At 46.3% G+C, this 19762-nt stretch overlaps 1 protein-coding gene across 1 annotated transcript in view; it reads right to left on the minus strand.

Annotated features, from left to right (window-relative positions):
- NT5DC3 (5'-nucleotidase domain containing 3) overlaps positions 1–19762 on the minus strand; it is a 47481-nt gene that overhangs the window by 26568 nt on the left and 1151 nt on the right. The window contains exon 2 of the mRNA XM_080935562.1: positions 2589–2773. Within this exon, the coding sequence (XP_080791688.1) occupies positions 2589–2773 (185 nt within the window). The remainder of the gene's footprint in view (positions 1–2588; positions 2774–19762) is intronic.

The following is a 19762-nucleotide window of genomic DNA, read 5'->3' on the forward strand; positions in this document are numbered from 1 at the left end:
TGTCCTGGAACTCACTATGTAGACCAGGCTGGCCTTGAACTCAGAGAGAGACCTGCCTGCTTCTGTCTCTGCCTCCGGAGTGCTGGGGCTGAAGGTTTGAGCCGCAACCACCCAACGACATTTACTTACTTTAAAATAAAGAGAGAAACTGGGGAGATGGCTCTGGCCCACATCCAATGATTCCAACCACCTAGAGCGCCAGCTCTGAGGGACCCAATGCCCTCTTCTGGTCTCCGTGGACACCCACTCACGTGTACAGAGACACACAGACACACACAAATAAAAAATAAAAAATAAAATACACCATTTAAAAAACAAACAACTTGCTAGCAGGTGGAGAACAGAGTCTGGGGTGTGGGCGTGGGCGCCGAGAAGAAGGCACTCAGACGTGACAACTGCTCAGTCCAGGGCAGTGACGTCAGAAGAGATAAGATCACATTTTAAGTGAGTCACATATCAGTACAGAGCTGACAGCCAGAGTGACTTCCTGGGAAGGCCGCATGGACAGGCTAAGAAGAGTCTCTGTGCCATGGAGAAGCCTAAACATCCCTCCCTCAGTAGACCAAAGGCGACACCGGGTGACAAGCCCACTGTGGTGTGTTGACAACAGCACATGGCCTCTGACCCCTCAAAACCCAGAACGTATTCCACCATAAGGAAAAACAACAAATTAACCAGGAGAGACATCCTATGACACCCCTCAGTGGTCTGCTATGCTGTCCCAAACGAGGACAGCATAACTGAGGGAGCTGGCCCAATGCTCAGGACAAAAACACCAGAGAGGATTTCCATGCCAGTATCAGATCTTCCGTGTGACAGGGCCTAGCAGTAACAGAGTGTCAACATGAAGGGGACAGGGGACAGGCTGTCTTACCACTGTAGCCTTTCTATAAGCTCAGCCTGACACATCGTCAAACAGGGGGAGTCAGAGGATGGTGAGCTTTGGATCTGAGCAGAAAAGTGGTCACCAGGGCCACATAACAAGGAGAGAAGGGGATCAGCAAAATGGCTCCGCAGGTCTCCAACCTAGCAAATGGCTCGCTAAGATGCCTATGTAACACAACAAAGGCTGGCTGCCGCCTTCTCCAACAGCCCTCAGTCTCTCCCTGTCACCAGGCCCTGGCTGGCACACCTGCCCCTGTCCTGAACTCTCCAGCCCAGGTACTGGACAGGACTTCCACGCCATCCCCGGCTCCTCTGGCCTTAATCATTTTGGCTACATCAGTCTCTTGGCCCAGGCTGCCCCTCTTGGTTGGCGGATCCTTTCCTCTCCCTCCTCTTCTCACGTGGTCCAGCTCAATCTGGCTGTGTTTACTTGGATTGTCTCAAATGTCCCTGCCTCTGCCTAAGTTCTCCCTTTTGTCTACAATAAATTTTCTTCTCCCCCATACCTAAGAGCATCCGTCCTTCTTTTTTTATTTCTCTTCTTTTCCTATTCAGCTGCCAAGCTTGACAGTTTGAGTTCAATCTCCGAGAACACACAGTGGAAAGAGAGCACTAACTTCTGAAAGTTATCCTCACCTCTGTGCATGTGAATGCACGTGTACATACACACACACACACACACACGCATACATACACACACATACATATATAAATACACACACATACATACACACACATACATATATACACACACATACATATATAAATACACACACATACATACACACATACATATTTAAATACATATATACATACACAAATACATACAGATATACACATCCATCCATACACACACACACATACACACACACACACACACACACACACACACACACACACACACACCAGAGGACATTTATGAAGCTGTGAAATCAGGAGACGACATCAGCAGCCCTTCTAACACTGCCATGCTCATTAGAAGACATCAAATGAAAATATATATAGTTACTGCCCAAGTCGTTTATTTCTGCCTTCATGAAAAATCATCCTTGTTTTTAAAAACTTAAAAAGCTTTCTTTAAAGAAGCTGAACTTTTTAGACTGACTAGCAGGAAAGCGGTTAAATTGCAGAACTGACTGTCCTATTGCTGGGCGTCCCAAACGGACGCCTTCTCGGCCCTCTACACTCCTTGGAAGAAGAGTTTAAAGCGAGCACGAGAAAAAATCTGCAGCTGTGTGGCCGGCTCTATCAATGTGCCTGACGTAATTAGTATTGTCACGATTCTTTTATTATAGTGACAAATAGACCTGATAAGATTTCAATAGTGTCCAATCTAGAGGCTTTTCAATGATTCTACTTATAATAGCTCCAGGCCAATCAGAGCCCTCGTCTCTGGGGAAGTAGACACCATTCCTGAGGATGACACCCAAGGTTGTTCTCTGACTCCCACCTATACACAAAGTTATATACCTCCATGTACTTGCACACATGTGAACACTCATGCACACACATACACACAACTAGGTTCTGGGTAAGAGTCAGTTGGAAAGTTGGAGTGGCCCAAAAACCGCTTCTTCATTCTGCAGCCACTCACTGCAGGGATTCTGTACAAGGGCGGGCTCTGGGCAGGAATGCACAGGGCTGTCTATTCAGACACCAAAGGGGTCAAAGGCCAGAGGACAGAAGGGTCTCCGCAGCCTTACCCTGTGTTCATTGATGAGAAGGTCCCGGGCAGCGTTGAAGATGAGTGTGTGAAGATGTTTGGAATAGAACACCAGGGTGTAATCGTAATCAAAGCCATATATCTCGATGTCCGACAGGCTCATCTCATTGTTCGAGAAAATGGCATCTGGATTCAGCAAGTTGTTCATGATGGAAGGAACCAATTCTAGGAGCAAAGAAAAGAACCCGTCATCTCCTGGCAGACACAGTGTTGGATGGCTTCCTAAACCAAAGGAGCGGTTTGCACATCCATGCAATGTCCAGAACGGGCAAATCCAAGGCTGGGGATGCAGCTCGGTGGGGGGAGGGAGGAGGAGAAGGAGAAAAGTAGGTTTGCTTAAGATGAAACAGAGGATGTTAGTGGTTTTAGCTCTGCATTGTGTTGAAATACTTTTCTATATTTATCCCCATAAAAAATACTTCATCTTTAGCCATGGATTTTTAAAAAGACTAAATGCAGAAGGCAGGAGAACGGCAGGCAATCGTGCCATCCGCCATGCCCATACCTGCTTCCGCCCTCCACATCCAAACACCGTAAAGACTGTCTGAACACCACAGACTCTGAAGACAGTGTCCCCACAGCTACGGAGCTTACACAGAACACTAAACACAACAGAGAATGCATGGCTGCAGGAGTGCTGTGATGTGTGTGTGTGTGTGTGTATGCACTGTGGTGTGTGTATATGCTATGATGTGTGTGCACTATGGTGTGTGTGTGGTGTGTATGTGCTTGTGTGTGTGTGTGTGTGTGTGTGTGTGTGTGTGAGATGTGGTGTGAGTGTGTGCTGTGGTGTGTGTGTGTTGTGGTATGTGTGTATGTGCTTGTATGTATGTGTGTGTGCACTGTGGTGTGTGTGCACTGTGGTGTGTGTGCTGTGGTGTGTGTATGTGTGTGCTATGGTGTGTATGTGTACTGTGGTGTGTGTATGTGCACTGTGGTGTGTGTGCTGTGGTGTGTGTGTGTGCACTATGGTGTATGTGCTGTGGTATGTGTGTGCTGTGGTGAATGTATGTGTGTGCACTGTGGTGTGTATGTGTGCTGTGGGGTGTGTGGGTGTGTGTGTGTGTGTGTGTGTGTGTGTGTGTGTGTTCCTATACCACCCCCAATCAAACAATCAAATGTAAAATTGTAAGTATTTTTAAAAACAAAAGCATAACCAAATAAAGCGAAGTCTGCCCCTTATTTTTATTTCTTTGACTATGAACACAGTTTCCACTAAGGAGCCACCTGAGTATCAAGACATGCCAACCTTATCACGTAACCAGTCCCCTACAGGGCGGAGTCCCAGCCATAGCCTTGGGAAACCCAGCAAAAGTTAGAAAAACCTTACAGACAGACCTGCAGCCAGTGCCAGATGGTTACCCATGAGGTGTCTTCCCAAATACATCAAATTAAACTCCCACTGTATTCCGCACACAGTTTCTAGGCCAGTGCCGGTAAAGGCATGACTGAGCACAATTTGTTCACAGTGACATTTCTACAGAACTCCCCAACAAATGACACATTTTCATTAGTGTCCTTCATTAAAAAGACAACAAGGCCTTGGGTTCCAGGGTGAGGGTGGTGGTGGGCGGTTCTCTGACTCATTCACAAGTAGAGCAGCTCTGAGGACAGTAAGTAGACTAAGGAGAAGAAAATGGGAGGCAGACAGTTCACGAGAATGGACTCCAGGAGGGGAGAAGCCAGCACTGCCCGGTCCTCAGGATCTGATACTGAAGATCGTGGTTATGTGACAAGGCTGCTGTAGGTGCTGCTATTTCCTGAGTATGACAGATCCACCCGGATGACGTAGGTGAAGCCGGACGGCTTATGGTGTGCCCAAAAGCTGCCCTTTCACAAATGACCTTTGTGTGAGAAGCGCCAACAGCCTGCTTTAGCTTAGGCTTATATTTAGAAAAAGCACTGGCAAGAAAGCCTTCTCTGCCTCTTCACTGTTCGTGTCCCGCAGTCCTCCAGAAAAAGGCAGTACGTGAGAAATGTCCCACAGGTCAGCCGGGTAGAGCCACCCGAGGCTCCCCAGGGCTGGTCACCAATGGGCTGTTCATCACATGAGGGTCACCACTCCACACCTGGCTGTGTCACATGCAGTCTTCAACACAGGCACAGGGGGAAGCATCGGAAGCCTGAAGGGACCTCAGCTACTCTCTAATGTGACGTCACCAACAGACTGCCCCTCCCAGCCACCCCCGGAACTAACTGCAGAGGTAGACATGAGGGTGTAGACACGGGAGTGGGTGTAGTGGAGAAAGTGAGTTCCTTTTGCACACAACAGAAACAGCAAGAGGTAAAACTGGTGCTGGGAAGAGAAGTGGCAGCTGTGAGCACCACAGCACAGTGAGCTGGAGGCTATGTCCCCAGTAGATAACACGGGGCAGTGCGGAAACCCCAGCACCCTAGGTGGCTTCTACTAATCCCACAAGCCACTGGGAAATGTACCAAACAAGCTATGGTAAATAACCCCAGTACCTAGAAGTACTGGGTACAGGACTGGAGTTCAACCAGTCTGGGGTACACAGTAGCATAACCCCGTTTTTTAAAAATTTAAAGTTGCAGGCATTCTGTTTCATTTTGATTTACTATGTTATGATAAAATAACACATGTAACAAAATTTGCCACCCTAATTTTTTTTTTTTTTTTTTTGGCTGTTCTATTTTGGATTGGAGTCAGGGGTTGTTGTTTTTGTTTGTTTGGGGATTGGCTTGTTTGTTTGTTTTGAGATAGGATTTCTCTGTGCACCCTGGCTGTCCTGAAATTCACCCTGTAGACCAGGCTGGCACCAAACTCACAGAGATCCGCCTGCCTCTGCCTCCTGAGTGCTGAGATTCTGAAGTGTAGTTCAATGGCTCACCCTCTGGGGTCCCAACACCACCATCCAGCTCCAGAGCTCTGTCTTGGAACACTCACACCCCACACTCCCTAGATAACACCCCACTGCACACCCACCCCGCAGCAACACTGCTGCATGTCTCCAAGAGGCTGGCTGCCCTTCAGCACCTTCACACAATCAGGGTCACCCAGGACCTGCCCTGCACACAGGGTCCTCTGCTCGTCCCTGGTGACACGCCCACCAGGTCCTCCCCCTCGTTTTTCTTACTGTTACAGTTACCTAACAGTGCCCACGTGAAGACTCTGGAGGTTGGCTTTCTTCTCCTACCATCAGGTCACCAGGCTTAGCAGCAGACACGCTTTCACCCACCGAGCCAGCTCACCAACCCTATATTTACACGCTGACAAACTTCCATACTGCTTGTCCTGAAGCCATACATTCCTCTGTTTTGCTTTTTTAAGATTCCCCTCAGAATACCATTCATTGGCTCAATTCTGTCTTTGCCACTGACAGGAAAAGAAAATGAGCAAAGGCAAAATTTAGGTTGAGTCCAGTATCTTCCGATGCAAGCGACTATTTCAAACTGCATAAAGATCTGAGCTCGAGCACTTCAGGCAACCTGGCTTGCTCTGCTTCATATTCGGAGATGCTAAGTAACTGTCCATTAATAAAAAGCCTCCAGGCAGGCAGGGTTATCAGTGACAGTCACAGAGCAAACGTGGGGAGGGCGCCAAGTAGCAATCCACGGCCTGGGTTCTGTCACGGGATTTCCTCACATATTCAAAGGCAAGGTGGCTGTCATTCAGCTATCGGGCAGGCAGCCAGGAGAGTCATAAAAGTTGACAAAGTGGACACTAGGGAGATGTCTCAGTCAGCAAAGTGCCTGCCACTCAAGCAGGAAGACTGACCCCCAGCACTCGTGTGAAAAGCTGGGCGCAGGTATATGGGTATTTGAATCCCAGCACTTCCTGCAGAAAGTGGGGTAGATCTCTGAAACTCATGTCTCCCTGAGCGGATGTGTGTCAGGTTCAGTGAGAGAGCCTGTCTCAAAATTTAAGGCAGATCTAAATCAAGGAAGATACTGGATGTTGACCTCTGACCTCTGCATACAAATACATGAATGCATTTCTCAATCACCCACACAAACATGTGCTTGTAACAGGAGCGAGTGGGTGAGCGAGAGAGAGAGAGAGAGAGAGAGAGAGAGAGAGAGAGAGAGAGAGAGAGAGAAGCATGTTCATTACTTCCCCCTGCCATGATTCCAGAAACCAGATGGAAAGGTGGGATTGACAAATGAGGGTCCCACGGTTGCCAGGAATAAGCAATGACAGTGACTCCGGCTCTCCATGCTCAGCCAGTGTGGTTTCGCCATCTCAGACCTGTCCTGACCAGCGGGCTCTCTTTCCAAGCACAGGAGGTAGGAGTGGGGTGAGGGAGGATTAATCATCTCCTCCCCTTTTCCCCTCCCATTCCTGGTTCTGGCCAGCTTTGCTCAGCAGATCCTGAGAAAACACAAGTGGCACCCATCACTTTGAAGGCAGCACAGGATAAAGAGGCCCCGGAAAGTGCGCTGACCTTGACACATATGAGAACTGAGCATTGAGTAGAGCTGTCTGTAATGACAGCTGACCAGGTCTGCCATTCTTCCATTGTTTGCAGAGAGGAACATGTCCCACTGAGTGTGCCACCCCTGAGGCCTCAGTGTGATTCTCCTCCTGACTCCAGGGGGCAAGTATGTGGCCAGCCCAACACCGTGGGGGGTCTGGAGCAGACACAGGACATCTATCCCTGCCTGTCGGTCCTGCCAGGTGCACTTGGTCTATTTGGTAATTTCAAGGAAGAACCAATTTTTTTTTCTTCCAGCTTTGGGCCTAGAGAAGGTAACTCTGGAGGAGCAAGGGGTCCTTACAGAGAAGCTGGGAAAAGCAGGAGGAACCACCCAAGGATGTCCTCCATACCTGGACCATGTCGTGCTTAGAGCAAGCTCTACCTCAGACACTCCGATAGCATGAGCCCATAAAATGCCTCCACTCGATTCACTTTATTTCTGTGGTGCCAGGAATCCAACCCACCCAGGGCTTTGTGCCCACGGGCAAGCCCTGCAGCCCAGTTTTTAAAACTGCCTCTTCTAAAAACACCTCAACTAAGCCAACTTAAGTTTTTAATGGCCTTTCAGGGACATTTCAGCGGCTCAAAAGTCTTTCTGCCTGAAATTCTAAATTTTTGCTCTGCATGAAGGGTATTCCCCAGCCTCTCAGGATCTTAAACTGTCCTTCCATACCTCCTACTTCAACAGGACGAGTGGGCTGCGGTCTGTGGCTCCACCACACCCCATGGGGTCTGTGTCAAAGTCTGCCTTTCTATGTGTGCCCCATGGAAAGAAAGCTGAGGAAGGTTTTCTCACACAGAATGATGCAAAACATATACCATGTAAATATTTTTAAATATTAAAAGACATAAGATATATGAAGAGAACGTAACTTTCTAAATAACAAATTTTTTAAAAATTCAAACAATATGTTGAAAAGGAAAGTAATGGTGGATTTACAAAATAGGGGCATATTAGATAAAAAAGAAAGTTTCAAAGACAGAAATATCCTTAGTAAATTTTAAAGTCTATTAAAAAAAAAGAAATTAAATAGCTAATTAACAAATGTTCAACCATCCTGAGTGTTTTTTAAAAAAAGTAAATAAAACCATTTGGACACCAAACACAATCTACTGCGCTGATTTCACATACATGGTCTTCTATGGGAAGCAGGTGATGCTTGGCAAAGGAATAAAAGTAAGATGTCAGTTTCCTCCTGTCTGAGTTTAGGGCATCCTTGTTGCTAGTGCGGTCTGCTTTTGGTAAGGATGGAGTGAAAGGCTGGGGCGGAGCGGGGCGGGGCCTGGGTGGGGCGGGGGCGGAGCCTGGGTGGGGTGGGCGGGGCGAGGGCGGAGCCTGGGTGGGGCGGGGGCGGGGCCTGGGTGGGGCGGGGCCTGGGCAGGGCCTGGCCGGGGCTGGGGCCTTGCACCTTGCTCCAGGTAGTTTCAGAAGAGAAACTGGCATTTTGCAAACTTTCTGAAAGGCCATCAGCACCAAGAGGATCACTGTCTTCCCAAAGCATATCATTAATAAGGTATTACCAACAGGAGACATGCTGGACAACTCTACAGTTCAGTTTGACAGAAGTCATAATCCCAGAAACATTAGGATGACATTTTCCTGACGTAAAGTTATGACTTAACTTTATTTATGAATAAATTTATACAAATTATTTAGTTATGCCAGGCATGGCACTGCGTGCTTGTAATGCCAGCACTGGGGAGGCTCAGGCAGAAGGATCAAGCGTTCCAGACTAGCCTAGACTGTATGAGAGCCTGTCTCAAAATGTCAAGGGCTGAGAATATAACTCATGGGTAGAGTGCTTGCCTAACATCAAGGGGAAACCTCAGGTTTGATCTCAGCACCACAAATAAAACAAAATTATTTAGCTCTTTGGAGGGGGGTGTCTTAGGCTAGACTTAAGCTCTTTTCTAGGGGAGGCAGAAAATTCAAAAAGCTTTGCAGAAGAAACAGGACCTTTTTTTAGGGCATTTGGCAGCTACAAAAAGCAGACAGAGCCTCTTCTCAATACATCGGCCAGCTCTCTGGCTGTCTGCAGCGCTCAAAGGGACAAGTTCTCTTAGGCAGTAACCGCATGCATTTACACTCTGTATGAGGCACATAAAACAGTCACAGGCTGAGCTCAGTTCAGGCTCTGAGGGGACAGAAAGGTGACATAGATTACTAACTCAGGTCACGTATTTTATGGTATGCAATATGTACTGGCTTGGATGCGAACGCCATGGGCTCACACATTTGAATACTTGCTCCCCAATGGGTGGCGCTAACTGAAGAGGCCTGGGAGATGTGGCCTTGCTGGAGAAAGCATGTGGCTGGCGGTGGCTTTGAGATTTAAAAGCCTCGTGCTACTTCGGCTCTGCTCTCTCTACTTGGTGCTTGTGATTGGGATCCGGTCCCTTCCTTGGCTTCCTGCACCTGCCGCTAAGCCACAGCCATGCCTCCCCTTCCGGACAGATTCTTATTGCTCTAAGCCAAAAATAAACTCCTCTTTATGTTCCCTTGGTTATGGTATTTTATCACAGTAACAGAAAAGTAATTAATGCACAATTTATTTCTAAGATCTTTTTTTTTTCCGTTTTTAGTTTTTTGAGACATGAAGGTCTCCATGTAGCCCTGACTGGAGCTCACTGTGTAGATCAGGCTAGTCCCAAACTCACAGAGATCCACCTGCCTCTGCCTCCAGAGTGCTGAAATAATAAAGGTGTAATCCACTGTGATGGTATATATTTGTTTGGCCCAGAGTGTAGCACTATTAGGAGGTGTGACCTTGTTGGAGTAGGTGTGTCACTGTGGGTGTGGACTCATAGCTGCCTTCTACTAGCAGACTTCAGAAGATGTAGAGCTCTCAGCTCCTCCTGCACCATGCCTGCCTGGATGCTGCTATGTTTCTGCCTTGATGATAATGAACTGAACCTCTGAACCTGTAAGCCAGTCCCAATTAAATGTTGTCTTTTATAAGGCATGCCTTGGTCATGGTGTCTGTTCACAGCAGTAAGAAACTAAGACACCCACCAAGCCATATATTTTTATATTCCTAAGTCAACAAGAGATTTAAGATACAGATGTTCCTTAGCTTATAGGATAACCGCCTACAGCCCATAGTAAGTTTGAAATATTACAGTTGCAAACGCATTTGGCCAGTCAAAAGAGTGGCTGGTTGGTAGGACACATTCAAAACCACTTGGAAGGTTTATAAGATTTGAATCAATCCACAGCACTGAGGGCTGGGAGCATTTAATAGATTTTACCTACAGAAAGCCATAGCTCAACCTAGCCTCCACCCAGTGTAGCCGGAGAACACTTTTAGATTCCAACTAGACAGATTACAACCCAACACTGCAGAGTATGGCTCATGTAGCCCAAACTCACAGATACTGATTGTTCCTCTCACCATCCCTTCCTAAGCGTCTCAACCCTTATAAGGAATGACACTCTGACAGGACCAAAGCATTCATCCCCCACCCCAGCCCCACCCCCAGTGTCTTCAGCCCTCAGCCTCTTCCAGGACACTGCCCAGCAGCTGCAGTTGCTGGCTGACAGACTCATGGTCCCTCCCACCTCTTGGCCTGGGTATCAGCCAAAAGCCTTTCTTCTCTTCTGCTTTGATTTCATAGCTTTGCTGAGGTACCAATTGTGTGCAAGGAGCTGCATATGCAGCACTGAAGTCCAAAAAACCAAAGAGCACTCCTCCCAACCCTGCAGCCCTCCTTTCCTCCACCCCCATCCCACTGTTTTGGGGTCAGATTCCTATATTCATCTCTAGAACTTTCTACAAATGAGGTCATCCAACAAGACATGTTTTTTATAACCTGGTTTTCCTACTTGCAAACCTAACAGGAATTTTAGCACCTACAGGTCTCCTGTTTATCAGCACAGCACAGGGAATTCAGCAGCAGTTATTAGTAAGAAAGCCCAGGTTGTCAGTGGGTGGAGGAAATCGGCCAGCATGTATAACACTGGCGGGGGACACAAAGAGCTGGCTCTTCCAGGGGGACCGACAATGCAGGCGGCATTGCTTACATGGCTTCTGTTCATCTTTCGCCTTTCCAGAAGGATTCTGCATCATCTCCAGCAATCCATGACAAACAGAATTACTCATCTAAAAGAAGTTGCTAATGCACATGACATTTATACTACTCCCACTGAAAGTTAAAACTGCACCTTATTACTCTATAGTATCTGTGACTCCCACTGCTCCTCAGAGACCTATCATACTTTCTCAAGCTCCGGAAATTTAAAAAAAGCACACACTGTGATGAGATTACATCTAATAATGGCTTGATGACAACCCAATCTTAAGGTAAATCATTTGATAAAAAAAAAAATAAAGCTAACTGCTCAAGAGAAAAGTGCATTTAGCTTCAAGGGGCAAAGATTCTTAGAAGAAAACAGAGCCAAAGATAGCAAAGATGGAATACTCTTGCCCCTAGGGTACTGAGACAGAAAAGGAAGGAACATCAACACCTTCACAATGGGGAACCGCACAGTCAGGGTCTCAATTACCATAGGAATTCCAAAGGAAAATTGCCAATCTGATTGGCAGAAGACCCAGAAGCATGGCAGGAGGTTTTTAGCTAGCAAACCACTGAGTGTGGGCAAAAGTCAAGCACACTTGACTTTTCCTTCCATTTTTTTTCTTAACTCAGTCATTTCAGAGTCTTTCCCCCTCAGGCAGAGGTGCTTGACATCACCTAGGAATGGTCTCTCCCAGGGGATTTCTGATGAGGAGACAGAGATAACGATGTCACCTTCAACCATCTGAAGCATTGATCTTTCAGAGACCTCAGTTTAGGTCAAACGGGGACTTGTGGCTTCAACACAGAAAAGAATGTCAGAACTGGCGAGAGCTTGAGCTTGTATTGGAGGCTTTTCAGTTACTTCTTGAAGGGGACTTGAAAGGTCCCCATAAAGAGTGGAGAGAGAACAGAGTCGCACCACACACAGAGGCCATCCTCCTACAACTGCACTGTCCTTGTCCCTGGAAATGAACGCCCGGCAGGCCCACGTGTCTAGGGAGCGAGGAGGTGGAGGGAGACTTCAATCAGCTATTACCAATTCTGAAAATGGAAGGGGGTACCAAAAATACCAGAAGCTTCTAGACGCTGGAAGGGCAAAGACACATTCTTGCCCTGAGCCAGAAGAGGGGGACGTAGCCTTGCCAGCAGCTTGGCTTCAGCCCAGGGGTCTGTTCCAGGACTGTGGGAGCGCAAATGTATACCTTACAACGTGCACAGGCTCTGACTAGGGACAAGAGCCAAACACAGAGGCTGGCTGCTGCCTCTGCGCTATTCACCCGCAGCATACGGTGGCATTTTCCAGAGGCTTTGTGAAGTCTGTAGGACAAGTGACTGAATACAGAATCAACCGGAGAACCCAGGACTCTGCTAGTAATCTGCATATCACAGAAATTTGCAAAACTACAAAACCACGCTGATCCCCTATGCTTTTTTTATTTTGGAAAATCTTTTTTTTTTTTTTTTAAATAAAAATAAGCCATGCTTGGCTGGGCGGCAGTGGCACATGCCTTTAATCTTGGCACTCAGGAGGCAGAGGCAGGTGGATCTCTGAGCTAGATGCCAGCCTGACCTATAGAGAGAGTTACCAGACAGCCAGGTCTACACAGAGAAACCCTCGCCCCCAGATAAATAAATAAATACATACATAAATAAGCCATTTATGTTAACAAGTAACAATGTATTCTTACATTAAGCAAATTGCTAGGGACATTTTATCAACCTCTCCATTTTAATTTCAATGCAGCCACAAATATAATTCTATATAAATAAAATTTCCAAAATCTTTAAGAAGTTTTGTGATCTGAGTCCACGGGGGCTCACAGAGACTACTAAACCACCAACCAAAGAGCACACAAGGCTGGACTGAGGCCCCTCCACATATGTAGCAGATGTGCAGCTTGGTCTTCATGTGGGTCCCCTAACGATTGAAGTAAAGGCTGTCTCTGACTCTATTACCCGAATTTGGATCCCCTTCCCCTAGCTGGACAGCCTGGTTGGGCCTCAGTGGGAGAGGATGTGTCCTGCTGCAACTTGATGTACAAAGGTGGATTGGTACCCATGGGGGGCTTCCCCTTCTTTGAGGAGGGGGGGGAATATGTGAAGGGGAGACTGGGAGGAGAGGAGGGGTATAATTGAGATGTCAAATGAATAGATAGATAAGTAAATAAATGAGAGGTTTGGGGGAGGGGGTTATAATGCAAGGTCCTGAACCCAAGACCTCAACTATATATGCCAACTCTGTACTGAACCCCTAAAAAAACCATTTGTTAAAGAAATTTTAAGTTTATAAAAAGTTCTAAAGGCAAAAGAGCCGTCTTCGCTCTACTTACCTTGCCTACTTTCAGTTAAAGTAACTACCCAACTAATGATAATCACAAGAATTTGCCAAGGGGCTGGAGAGACAAGCTCAGTGGCAATGGCTCCAACTGCTCTCGCAAAAGAGCAGGATCTGTCCCAGCATCCACATGGCAGCTCACAGCCATCTCTAATTCCAACTCCAGGGGATCGGATGCTGTCCCACGGCCTCAGCTGTCACCAGGCACACACACGGGCAGGCAAACACTGGCACACATAAAATAAAAATAAATCTTCTAAAAACATACTTGGTAAATCAGTGAGTCCTAAATGGGTAAAAGTGACACACTCTGCTATTGAATGAGCTGCTCACAGCTATTCAACGAGCAAAAGCAAAAATGGGGCTTAGCGAGGTGGCTCAGCAGTTAAGAACAACTTGCTACTAGTCCAGGACGCGGGGTCAAGCCCTAACACCCACATGAAGGCTCACAACCATCTACAACTACAATCTTACAGCATTTGATACTCTCTTCAGGTCAAAGTGGCTGGTAGTGCAAGTGTGAGTCCACACCAGCTCTAACTGATCTAGGTACCACACGCAAGGCTTTGTGTACACAACACAAGTACTCTAAGCCACAGCCTCAGACCTGTACCCAGGTTCTACAACAATATGTCATCAATTCTCTAAGCATGAAACACTCCCTCAAAACCATGATAAACTACGAAAAAGACAGCTCGGCCAGTGAGACAGCTCAGCAGGCAAAGGCACTTGTTCAAGTCTGAGTTCAACTATCCAGAATCCACATAAAGGCAGGAGAGAACCAACTCCCAAAGGTCATCCTTTGACCTCCACACAATAAATATAGCCTTTTAAAAAGTCACCTAAGGGGGCTGGAGAGATGGCTCAGAGGTTAAGAGCACTGACTGCTCTTCCAGAGGTCCTGAGTTCAAATCCCAGCAACTAACTATACGGTGGCTCACGACCATCTGTAATGAAATCTGATGCCCTCTTCTGGTGTGTCTGAAGACAGCTACAGTGTACTCACATACATAAGATAAGTAAATCCTTTTTTAAAAAGAGTCACCTAAGGTGAAGGACCAGCCCTGTCACACCAGCTTTCCGTCCCCTCTGAACTAAGTGTACCATACCAAGCAGTAAGTGACCTGATCAAATACGACCTCGGTCTTCTGGGCACCAGCTGTCATGAAGAAGACACAATGAAGGAAACAGTTCTTTAACCAACCGACAGAGCTTTTAACACGTGGGAGATTATAAAGCCGTCAGAAAGGTTTTTCTCCTCCCTTCCCTTCTCTACAACATAGGCGGTCAGTTCAGAAAAGACAGCGTGACTTTGTTGAGCATGCATGAGCGGGGAGGACTGAAGCCACCACTGACCTCCGAAGGTGTTTATCTCACTAGCCGCTCCCTCCACCTCGAAGCAGGCAGAGTGCACAACTCCCTGCAGCCAGGACCAAGAGAGATGGACAAACTAGACCACACAACAGACTGTCACAGGGATGACATCTGAATGTCACTCTTTTTCACAGCAGCCATATACACACAAGGAGAGTCCGAATGGCTTTGTGATTCGACATGTAGAAAGTTAGTAGCCTTAAAGGCAAGCAGACCCCAAGTGGAGCTATCAACAAAGGGTCCCAAGACTGTCAATGTCCACCCCACCTGCTACAGGGAAGGCTTGGAAGTTACAAAGTAGGATGGTTGACGCTCCACTCCTTCCCTATCACAACCATGACGCCTGTGACCAGAGAACTAGCAACAAAATCCACCTCAGCAAAGGATCAATCCCTCCATCCTTCCCTCCCTTTCTCTCTCTCTCTCTCTCTCTCTCTCTCTCTCTCTCTCGTGTGTGTGTGTGTGTGTGTGTGTGTGTGTATGTGTGTGTATGTGTGTGTGTATATGTGTGTGTATGTGTGTGTATGTGTGTGTGTGTGTGTGTTTGGTGTCTCAACTGAACTCAGAGCTCACTCTAGCTAGCTAGCTTGCTTGCTTCATACACACCCTGCCTTTACAGTGGATTTGGGGGAGAGACCCCTGTTCTGCATACATGACAAGCTCTTTACCCACTGAACCATCTCTCCAACTTAACGATCCATCTGAGCCTGGCTTTTGCTTCTGAGGACCAAGATTCTCTGAAACCACTGTGAAGGTAGCTGAATGATCGACCGTGTAACACATGGAATTAGGGTTGGGAATGTGGCTCAGTTGAGAGCACTTGCCTAGAACCCACAAAGCTCCAAGCTCAAACCTCAACACCGCATAAAACCCATCATCGAGGAAATATTGTGATCCTGGCACAAAAAGGAGACAGGAAAATCAGGAGGTCAAGGTCATTCTTGGTTGCATTGAGAGTTCAAGACCAGCTGAGGCTCTAAGAAACCCAGAGAAAAGAAAACAAAAAAAAAAAAAAAAAAAACCTGGGGTTCATTTGTTTCTCTCACTAAGGAATGTACATCCTGAGAAGTATAGAGAAGAAGACAAAAGGTAAGGGAGATTAAATGGTAATTTTGATACTAACCTTTGAAGACAAAAAAAATTAAACTTTAAAATCATTATTTCTCAACTTCGGTGGTGCTGGCTCATTTGAGAAGCCTGTCTACAAACACTGCCGGACTGGAGATCTTGTACAATGCTTACATAACTGTACAAAGCCTTGGGTTGGATCCCCGACACCGGCAATCCAGCTATGTACAAACAGCCTCTGTGCTGAGCTGTGTCACCAGCATCCATGAAATGAGTCTTTTTACAAGTTTGGGGTAACAGACCAAGCCAGCATCGGGGCGTGAAGGGATTCAGGAAACCAATGAGATCACACATAAAATGGCTTGTGAGTGTACAATTGCCAAGTGTAACTTAATAGTGCAAACATTCCTGTTTACCTAAGGACAGAGTTCAACGATTCCACAGACTCTTAACAGACTCCTGTCCCCATAGTCTGCCATTCTCAGCTGCATAAGAGATCGAATTTCCGGTAGTCCACGAAGTGTCAGCCACTATTAGTAACATGCATTCTAACTAAATAAATTAGTAGAAATTCCAAAGTACAGAAACCCAAAATAGAGCTATTAACACAAAAAAAAAAAAAAAAAAAAAAAAACGGGGCTTCAAGGTCAAATTTCTCCAGGAAGGAAGATATGGAATGACATCCTTTCTCTTGGAGACTATGACTTTCAAAGCTAGTACTGAAAAACCAGCTGGGAAAAAAGAAAGAAAGAAAAAGAAAAAGAAAAAAAAAAACTTTCATGTGGATTTTTTTCCCTACATTTCAATAACTCCATCTCTCAGAAGACTGTGGAACAGTCTGAGTGACATGAGTCTAATTTGAAAATGACCGAAGAGTATCTCTCTAACCGACTGCTGCCCCTTGAGGAATGCATATGGCCGTTACTTATGCACATAATGTAGGGTGAGAATTACCTTTGTGTCCAATGCTGACTTTGAACCTGGTCTGCTTGCACCAATATTCCCTGCTAAGTACTTAAGTCGTGTGTGTGTGTGTGTGTGTGTGTGTGTGTGTGTGTGTGTGTACATGCCCAATGTGCAGAGGCCACAGGAGAACATCAGAGGACATTTACTCTGCCTTACTGCCTGCAGACAGCCCTCACTGAACTCACAGTTCTCTGGGGTTTGGTTTTGTTGTTTGTTGTTTTTTTGCAAACCTGTTTGGCCAGCAAGCCCCAGAAATCCTTTGGTCTGTCTCCTCACCTGCTAGCTGGTGGCTCAGAGAGGCACCACTGTGCCCAGCTTTTACTTGGGTTCTGAGGACTAAAACTCAGACCCCCATGGCTTGCAGGAAAGCTCTCTTACTGAATCATCTTCTCAGCCCTCACAAATACCTAATTTCTGGTGGATTATCAATTTCTTTCATCCCAGAACTTTGAATAAACCCTTCCACATCTCTGAATAAAGCTGTATCTACAGGAACTCCCAGCTTTCCTTCTTCCACTATGACCTCACCAAATGGGTATGTATTCTAATGAGCCCAGCTCTCAGCTAACTCCTTTAGAGAGAGAGAGAGAGAGAGAGAGAGAGAGAGAGAAAGAGAGAGAGAGAGAAGGGGGAGGAGAGAAGAAAGAAAGGAGAAAGAGAAGGAGGAAAGAAGAAAGGGGCTCAGAACAGAAGCAGGCTAGGCTTTATAGAAACTACAAGTTTCTCTGTATATCCAAAGCTGAATTGAAAAAAAAATTTTTTTTTAATAAATTTCAATTAAAATGAAAAGAAGCTGACTGGGGAAGAGTGTATTATAACAAAGCCTAAAATCACACCCCTTGCCTGGCAGGCATTTGAAGGGCTAGGCCTGAAACCACTGTTGTGATTACAAAAGAGATCAAGTGACCAGAAAATAAGATTCTTTTGTCAGAATCAAAAAGTAGGAAAGTAAAACCATTTTATCCTGAGGGGATAGGGGATTACTGGGGGGGGGGGGGGGGTACACACACACACACACATACATACACACACACACACACACACACACACACACACACACACACACACACACACTGGCCCTTAACCCTCTACCAGACTCCCTCTCCATGTAAGACTGCTCCACGGTGTAGCACAGGCAGGCAGGTGAATGGGCACTGGGCACCTCCACCCAGAATCTCACCTGAGAATCAACAACCTTAAACCCTGCTGCTGGTTGTTACTTAATGTCTGCTTACACAGGCACAGACATCAGCTGGAGGCGGGTGGAAAGGATGAGGGTCCAAATGGGACAAAGAAGGAAAGCCAGATTTAAGCCCCTGAGTTTTCAGAGATGACACAGAAACTGCTAGTGAATGTGCAGGGGCAGGGAGGGGGAGACCTGCACCCCATGAGCCAAGCCTGCAGAGAGGGGGGAGCCACACATCATGTACCTGCATAAATGGCAGGATCCACAGGGGACTGGCTCAGGCTAAAAGATGCTGCTATTCTAGGGCCAGTGGTGAAGGACTTTAGTCTCAGAACCAGATAGAAGCAGATAGATCTCTGGGAGTTCCAGGCTAGCCTGGTCTACAAAGCAGAGTTCTAGGACAGCTGGGGCTATACAGAAAGACCCTGTTGATAGATAGATAGATAGATAGATAGATAGATAGATAGATAGATAGATAGATAGATAGATAGGCAGACAGACAGACAGGAGGATGAGGAAGAGAACGAGGAGGAGGAAGACAAAGGAAGAAGAAGAAAAAGAAGAAGACAAAGGAAGAAGAAAAAGAAGACAAAGGAAGAAGAAGAAAAAGAAGAAGACAAAGGAAGAAGAAAAAGAAGACAAAGGAAGAAGAAGAAAAAGAAGAAGACAAAGGAAGAAGAAGAAAAAGAAGAAGACAAAGGAAGCAGAAAAAGAAGAAGAAGAAGAAGAAGAAGAAGAAGAAGAAAAACACATCAAACCATATTATTCCCTTACTGCATCTAAGGACCAGAGAGGAAAAGCCTGAGCTTCTCAGTCTCCAGACTTAACACCCCCAAACCAACACTCCCCAGTACTGATTTCTATCTATAGCCCTAAACTGCTTTATTCCCAGAGGCTAACTGGGAGGGTAGGGGGACTCATTACACCATACCAAAACTCCACCAAGCCAGTACCACCCGTACCCCCATTTTCCAGATGGGTAAACAGGCTTCAGGACCTCTCTGGTTCTCACAGGCCACAAGGGGTAAAAAATAAACCCTGTCCAAAATATCAGAATGGAAGAAATTTTACCTCTAGTTTCTTCTAAAACTAAAACTGCGATTACCCTTCAACCTTTGGAGACTGGCTTTCCCCACACTCCACAGTGTAACTCCCTAAAATATACATTTTTTTTTTTTTTTGTATGCCAGATGAATGGCACTTTCCTTTTTATTGCTAAGTACTGTTCCACAGTAGGTACATACCAAAACACTGAATCACTTACCCATAGTTCACTCCTCAAAAGGACATGTGTGGATTGCTCCAATCCCACAGCCAAATGGGTATAAATATTGTATGGGGGGTTTTGTGTTTTATTCTCTTCAGACATGTCAGTAAGTTTTTTAACCAAAAATACAGTAGGGCTGTGCGTAGTGACGCATGCCTTTAATCCCAGCACGCTGGAGTGAGGAGGGAGATCGGAGTTCGAGGCCACCCAGGTCTACAGAGTGAGTTCCAAGACTACACAGAACAACCCTGTCTTGAAAAAAAAAAAAAGAAGAAGTAGTGAGTGGCTCAAATCTGTAGCTCCACACTTGAAAGACTGAGACAGGAGGATTGCTTCAAGTTTAAGGTTACCTTGAAATCCTGTCTCCAAAGACCAAAAAGAAAGTGGAAAAACAAGAGAGAAGAAGGACAGGACCCTGACACTCATTTGCCAGGAATCGTGGCTCCCACCTGGAAAGAGAGGTAACACAGGAGACTCCTGACTTTAGGCCCGGGAAACACAGACT

The sequence above is a fragment of the Micromys minutus genome (genome assembly GCF_963924665.1).
Source record: "Micromys minutus genome assembly, chromosome: 22".
Lineage (NCBI taxonomy): Eukaryota > Metazoa > Chordata > Mammalia > Rodentia > Muridae > Micromys > Micromys minutus.